The sequence below is a fragment of the Liolophura sinensis genome, chromosome 7 (genome assembly GCF_032854445.1).
Source record: "Liolophura sinensis isolate JHLJ2023 chromosome 7, CUHK_Ljap_v2, whole genome shotgun sequence".
Lineage (NCBI taxonomy): Eukaryota > Metazoa > Mollusca > Polyplacophora > Chitonida > Chitonidae > Liolophura > Liolophura sinensis.
In genome coordinates this window covers 48,749,532-48,757,431 of record NC_088301.1, presented here as the reverse complement: position 1 = coordinate 48,757,431, position 7,900 = coordinate 48,749,532, and the positions used below count along the sequence as shown (strand labels likewise).

Below are 7,900 nucleotides of genomic sequence, written 5' to 3'. Positions count from 1 at the left end.
GGACAGAACAATCGTCTGCTGATAATCTCATATTTAGCATTGAAACTATATTTCCATGGCAAACAGATGAGCGATGGTACATATCGGCTTCTGGGCATCAAAAAATCATAGCCGCTATATGTTGAGATATTGTGCGCTCGCGTGAAGCCTTGAGTAAACATTACACATGTATTATAAATGAGTTTTCCAACTCGCCTGGCAAATAAAGCCCACCGATCCGTTAACAGTGTTTGGTTTGTCTGTATGCAACTGTTTTGTCCAACAGAATAATGGCAACAGGACTGACTGATGGTGAGTACTTTCTGGCATGATAACATGCACTATGCATGCAAAGCACCGAGCAAAAGTATATAGAAAAAAGACGACCAACGAGAAGATAATAGCCCAAGGCATTTATTACTTTGACGAAAGGTTAATAAGTGTGAAAATAATGTCATTTTGTTTTATGTTTGTAATAGAATATACCTACATTTGTTGAACAAACGTATACGGTGAAGTTGTTTTTTCTAAATATCTATGGTAAAGTGTACGTTTCTTTAACTGACTTTTAACGTCGTGCGCAAGAAGTGTTTAGTGGCGGCGTTTAGTGGTTTGTGGTTGGAGGACCCGGTGATGCCCTGACTAAATCACCTGTCTTCGTCAGGCACCCATAGGTGGTACCTCAAGGCCCATAATCAGGTTCAACGTACCATTAAACGCTTTCGATTTAAGAAGTTAGTGAGATCTTCTCGACTTTGCGCATTGCGAGGGCACGCAGTTGGATGATATGCAATAATAAAGTGTGTTTTAGGGCGATTTACACTTTAACAACAACATTGTACAGCCACCTTCCCGCAAAGATTTAAAGAGAATTTTGTCACTCATAGAAAGGAGCAACGTGACAATGAAGCAGACGTTTAGTTGTACAGTCTTTCTATTGAAAGGTAAGTTGTTGTTAATTTATTTTATTATTTAAGGGCACAGACAGTTATTTTAAAGCTCATCATACATGCTACAAGTGCTGTATAGCTACAGTTGTAGGTATACTTACAAATGTGAATGCGACAGGTTGTATGGTTTTCATGCGTACATTTATCAGCTGTTTACTCATGTGTGAAGTTGTCTTTGGTTACTTAAGCACTGATATTGGGTTTGGCAAAATGCGTCTTTCACATGGATGCCGGATTCGCTGCATTCGGAATTCAAAGGAATGATCAATATTCACTCTACCTAGCGTTTTATAATAATAATAATAACAGAACATATGTTTATATAAGTATCATTTTAATTACCTTTTTGTTGGAGAAAGAATTTCACTAATGACGGCTCGCTGTATTTTAACCTATAGATTAATGATCACGCAACTATTCATTGATGCACACTGAACTTGAAGTGACTTTGTTTGGCTAGATCTGAACTTTACTATCTGTTATGCACGACCAACAGAGCAGATATAACCGAGGAGCTCTGGGCCCGGTTTCTCAGAAGGATCGTAAAGTTACGCCGGCCTAATCACCATGACGTCACACACTGACGTTATGCGACGCCTTAGTATTTGCCACCGGCGTAACGTTACTGCCGCGTTGACAAACAGCCCCCTGGTCTCTAAGACATATGACGATATAAGTGAGATAATGACACCATCCTGCAATAGAACATGACATATTCACTCAGCGACTATTTATTGACATAAGCACTTTAAAACAGTAGGTGCTCCAAATAATTTATCCATGTTGTGAATATGTCATTTACATTTCCCTAAGTTATCAATATAACAGGAACCAACAGATAAATTCTAACATTTGGGAAATAAAAATGACTATGGATTATTCAACTTTATATACATATGAAAATGCATTTTACCGTGAACAATTAAATTTAATTTTTAATTTAATATCATCTAAATCTGATAATATAGATTTTCTTCCAGTTCACACTCATTGTTTATAGTGATCCTGGTGCCGATAATCGGTCGACTACGCTCATGTATATGGCCGTTTACAAAGTGCGGTAACGTTTGAAGAACACTTCGTTTCCACCAATATATTGAGAAAACATGTGCATCACTCGTGGGGAAGTTCTTCAGTAACTTGCCAAAGGACGGTAATTTTCTTAGAGCGGTCCCGTTTTTTCCACCCATATAACTGAGGACTATTAGGTAAGTGAAATATTCCTGAGTAAGGCGTTAAACAATTAAATAATCAATCAATTTCAGTATTGACGGCAACGGTTGTGACCCCTGTATTCTCCTACACCGCTTGGGATGAAAAGAACTTAAGAACAAAACTTTTAACCAACTACAACACTAAGATTCTCCCGGGTTGGAATCAGTCGGAAACATTTTTCATTCACATGGGCTTTGCACTGCACACAATACTGGATCTGGTAAGCATAAAACCTCTTACAAAAATCTAGTCGGTGTATATAACCACATGTTCATGCTGGCTTTCTCTCCGGCCGTACGTGAGAAGGCCTGTCATCAGCCTACGGATGGTCGTGTGTTTCCCCCGGGATCTGAATGGTTTACTCCCACCGTAATGCTGGCCACCGTCGTATAAGTGAAATATTCTTGAATATGGCGTATCAAATAAATACCAATCAAATAAATAAATGAATCCTGATTATTTGTTCATGTATAACGGCAGTGTAGCTGCTGTCGTTCTACAGTCAATGCTACTGTCGTTTTATTCTGTTTTCGTCGCAGTCGTTCAGCTCCTGAACAATGATGCGGTTAGCTGGAATCCAGATCTCGCTTGTTTGGCTTAACATCTTGAGGTTTGTCATATATATACCTGGGTAGTCGTTTTCTTCGGGCGCATTGGGGAGAGGGAGTGGGGTGTGGAGGTTGCCATGCTCCAAGCTGTCTCCATATACGTCCATTCCATAACCTAGTTTCAGCCTTATATTATACCTTAAGGAAAGCATTACGTTATATAGGTGTTACAGGTATCTAAGTATAGATATTAAAGCCCAGAGTCTCGTTTCACAAAGCGCACGTAGCTTTGCCGTAACTACCATGGCGACGTAATACCTACAGTGGTGGTCGTCATGGTAGTTATGTGCACGTAGCGCTACGTGCGTTTTGTGAATCGGGCCCCTGTTGCTTACATTTAGTATAGCCTATTCCATGCATTGTTCCTTCCTTTGTTCCCCTACCATTGAATGTTGATTTAATTTTATCAGTGTGTGAATTCATTTTCGTTCACACTAAATCAGATAAGAATGTTTCATGGATATTTTTCCCCAAATCGCAGGGCGGGAAGTGACCTGAATGGGTGAGACGAAGGTGGGGTGATCCGGGGCATCGGGGTGCAATGCTATGAAGTAATGTTGAGATGTTCCGCGTGGATTTTGCGATGATCATATCACATCATCACATAACCCCTGCTCCCCCACTTCCTACAAAATAAAAATCCCATGTTCTCGCCAACCTTCATTGTCCCCCAGTGACCCTCGACAATACCGTTGCGGTAATTTTGTGATAATGCTTGTTCACTAGTAGTGTGAATATGAGGCCTACGTGTACTTGAACTGCTATATGACACATATAAGCAAGTTGGAGCGATCTCTTTCAGGACGAAAAACACCAAGTACTTAAGCTGTCTGGAAATTTACAACTGGTAAGGATTTACGTAAACAAATTAGTAAATAATTCAATTTTCATGGAATATAACTTACCTAGTGGTCAGTATCATTACTTAATCTTTGTCCTTGTTTTCTTTACTTTCCTGTAAGTTGTGTACATATTGCAAGATATGTTCACAAAATTTGATTTATACATTTCGTTATAATGCACCAAAAAGAAAGATAAATATGTAGTTTACTGAAGGTTGGTAATTTCTAGGTATACATTTATGTAATGGGTGTCTTACATGTTTCACAAGTCCATCTCATGCTGACTTTCTGTACGTGGGAAAGTCTGCCAGCAACCCGCGGCTCTGCCCAGTTTCCTCCCACCACAATGCTGGCCGCCGTCGAATAAGTGAAATATTCTTGAGTACGGCGTAAAACACCAATGAAATAAAAAAAATAAATCTTACATATTTTTCGAACTCCACTGTTTACTCTTCGAGCCATTCCTTACAATAACATTCTTTTTCTGTTCGTGAATGTGAGATGTAAAATATTTGCAGTATCTAATTACGTTTTCATCCTATTTATATACTCGTGTACAGAAGTGGGAAAATCACATGTTGCGATGGAATCCGTCCGATTATGGGGGAATCAAAGCTATCCAATTCAATCCACACCAGCAATGGACGCCAAAGTTAGCTGTTGGAAATAGGTAGCTCAAGAAATGGCCCTTTTCTTAAATAATTTTATGTAAATTAAGAATTAACAAAACTGAATGTATTCACCATTCCCACTCCAACTAGAATCTGCCATAATGCCTCGTTTTGGAGTTTGGCTTTTCGGTAGATTTCTGTCTGTACATGTAGCTGTCCATCAGCTTGTTAATAACAAAAGCTGCAGTACTGTATCTAACCTAAGGTAAGAAAATGCATTCATGCTTTAAAAAGTATATCTTTTTTAATCTGAGCGTAGATTTAACAGTTTAAAACACCACCACTGCCTCAATCACATATACATGCAAAATATCACTCTGTTGTTTCAGCGTGAATTCTGATGCTGTCATAGGGTCAGGAGATTACTTGGTGAGAGTGTTCTATGATGGAACCACCTTGTGGTACCCAACAGTAGTGACCAAAACAAAATGTACTATCAGGGTTACACAGTACCCGTTCGACACACATACCTGTCCTGTTACATGGAATGCACAGATGTACACCACACAGAGGATGTTCCTGAACGCATCTCGAGCTAACCTAGCATTGCACCTCTTCCATGAAAATGGAGAGTGGGAGCTCACGTATCACCGTGTGCATAACGAAGAGGGTTTCCACAGTGATGGCGTCCTGTTCAGTAAAGTCGTCTGCGAGCTTACCCTCAAACGTCGCGCTGAATATCACGTGATAAACACGGTGTTGCCGGTCCTGATGCTGTCTCTTTTGAACGCTGTGGTGTTTCTTCTTCCTCCTGAATCCGGCGAGAAGATGTCACTATCCATCACAGTTCTATTAGCCTATGCTTTATTTCTATCTGCCTACGGTGAGACAATGCCATCAACGTCTAACAGCGTTTCTGCTCTAGGTATGTATACAACTATTACACATTTCATTATGCTCTCAAAAAATCATTTTTGTAAACAATATTTTCTTTATACATCGCATATACACTGAACATGCGGGCAAAATGAACATTACTTTCTGACATTCCTCTTCCATGTCCTTTGATTTAACTGTTCAGTTGGTCAATACTTTTATAGGATTGATTCTTGCGTTTCATACTCTCTTGTCCGTGCCTGTTTAGCCTAATTCGTAACAAAATACTTTCTGCATTTCCCACATATTTCACATGCTTTGAATAAATATATATCCGTATACGGATTTTCCCGTATAAGCATTGTTCTCGAAAGTGATCTGCTATGATGCCCTGTTTTAATGTCAGTTTTGTGTAATAGGTCTAAATCACAAGGTGGTTGAACATCTGAAAGTAATTTACTTTTCTTCGTTCGCTTTCTGTATGTCCTTGATCTTGATATCAAAACGAAGCAAAAAAGAATAATTTTTGTACACCATTAGATTTGCTTCATGCTTTACTTTATATTATAACAAAGAGGTCTCGTGCTTCGATCCATGTTGCTCGGTACCTCGCCTGAATTTGACTTCATTGAATCAGATCGGGATGATTTTATGTGCTGATAATGCGCCCTCGTTACCATTACAAGTGATTGTACTCCTATAAGAAAAGCAGAGAAAATTATCTATCTTCTTGAACTAATAAATATATCAGAACATACCTGCAATAATATCACTGACGATTTCCTCGCTTGGTTTCTTAGCCGTGTACATGGTTTTCACTCTTGGACTGGGTACAATGTCAACATTTCTGTCAGCCATTGTCCTAAACTACGCTTATGACGACGAGAACTCCAGTGGACGGTTTTTCTCCCCGGGATGTTTCCGGGCTGACCAAGTTTCCCACGGAAAACAGCAATCTCTCCATGCCAGTGGGAACGAAATACAGGAAACAGCACTTTGTGAAGAGCCATCTGTGAATACAAGAAGAGATAATCCACTTTCACTGAATTTCGTAAGAAACAGGGCTCTTGTGAAAAGGATCGACATAGCCTGCTTTTGGATATTTTTAGGACTTGTTATTTTATTAGCTGTCGTGTGTATTGTTATCATGATTGAAAGCGATGTCGAAAGGGGTTAATTGCACTAATTATTGATAATTTATCAACCATACTGCATGACACAAATCTAATACCACTGTCTTCATCGTTATTGCAGATTGGTGAATATAGGAAAAGTGAAAATCTCTACAGTGTAACAAATACCCGATGGTCGATGCCTAATGTACATTGCATACACTGTTCTCAAGACATGAACATTAATTTACCTGGATGTACTCACGCGTAAGCTAGACTTTACTGTACACTGATTAACTGAAATGACTTTTGTCAATAAAGAATACTTTGTCATTTAATGTGTGAAGGTGTATGGTTTGTAATCAGTGCATATCATTTATTTAATCTGACAACGGAATTGACCCCTTCGGTGGTCTAATGATGAGAGCGACCTCCTCCAAGTCTGGAAATCCGGGATCAAACCCAGGTTATGTCATTCCAAAGATCAATACTGGTATTTATACTGGTACTCGCTTCTGTAACCTTCAGCGTTCGGAGGTTAGAGCAAGGCAACAGGATTGGCTGGCCCCGTGTCAGTATAATGTGGGTGAGGTGCTATGTCTGGTGTCTTCGACATGATACTTCAGTGGCGCCAGCACTTTGGCGGCAAGGACTCGCCCTGCCACAAGAACTATGAGAACAAATTTACACACACGTATTGACTCCACGTCGTCATTGTTAAGTACGACGTTAAACCCATTGCATACATACATTCACACACACAGCAAAATTACACCTATCATTCTTTCTAAAAATAAAATTTTATGTGAGATTAGCCCAACCCAACATGAAGGAAAAAAGCCGATGCACTGTGGTCGCTTCTCTGGTTTTATTTATTTATTTGATTGGTGTTTTACGCTGTACTCAAAAATATTTCACTTACACGACGGCGGCAGGCATTATGGTGTGAGGAAACGGGGCAGAGCTCGGGGGAAACGCACGTCGCGGATGCTGGTTTTATTCCCTGTACTGTATTAAGTCTTTTATATAACATCTGCTATGAGGAAATCTGTCACTAACTTCGCCTACGTGCATCTATTATGTAATAACATCACTGTTATATAAGACTACAGAACACATAGTGAAACCAGAGAAGACCGACACTTTGGTAGTTGGTAAATGGTCACAGGTAAGCGGTGAAATACGGCTTCTTGTCAGTTTACCTCACCGTAGAAACACTTCCTTGCATGATCCATAACTTGGGCTGACATTTGTATGTTGTTCATGAAGAAAAAGCTTTCTGCTGCATTTAACACTTCCCACCCATATCACATGTTTTATGCACAATGATGGCCGCAAGAATGGCCAACGAGGTATAAATCATATTTATTATTCGATTCTGACTGTATAGTGTCAATACTCAGGTATGTCACACATCTGAGGAAGCCATCTGCTATCATAGATATTGTAATGCTTCTGAATGAAGAATTCTTGTCGCACCGATACGCACGGTATTTATGTACATTGGAAAAAGACAACAGTAAAGCAATCATAAGTACTGCACCCGCAAATGTTTTAAAGAAGGGAGATAACAAAATGTTGATTCTGGTCAAACCTCGTTCGCTCTGGATAAGTGATGAATAAATATTTAACACTGTGTGACATTTAAACATCATTGTCATCTGACAGTGTTTGAAATAAGAATATCAGATGTACAAGCCGACATGA

General features: G+C 39.5%; 1 protein-coding gene across 1 annotated transcript; it reads left to right on the top strand.

Moving 5' to 3' along the window:
• Positions 1–232: 232 nt before the first annotated feature.
• Positions 233–6,475, top strand: LOC135471352 (acetylcholine receptor subunit alpha-1-B-like). Its single transcript, XM_064750559.1, has 7 exons — positions 233–291; positions 867–923; positions 2,195–2,364; positions 3,555–3,599; positions 4,155–4,264; positions 4,595–5,130; positions 5,882–6,475. Exons 1-7 carry the CDS (start codon positions 270–272, stop codon positions 6,256–6,258), a joined length of 1,317 nt encoding a protein of 438 aa, XP_064606629.1. The 5' UTR covers positions 233–269; the 3' UTR covers positions 6,259–6,475.
• The last annotated feature ends 1,425 nt before the right edge of the window (positions 6,476–7,900 follow it).

Bases quoted from the DNA above. Each gene is read 5' to 3' on its own strand.
- LOC135471352 (XM_064750559.1), top strand. From the start codon at position 270: ATGGCAACAGGACTGACTGATG. The intron at 292-866 runs GTGAGTACTTTC...TGTCACTCATAG, and splicing joins GGCAACAGGACTGACTGATG to AAAGGAGCAACGTGACAATG. The intron at 924-2,194 runs GTAAGTTGTTGT...AATCAATTTCAG, and splicing joins TACAGTCTTTCTATTGAAAG to TATTGACGGCAACGGTTGTG.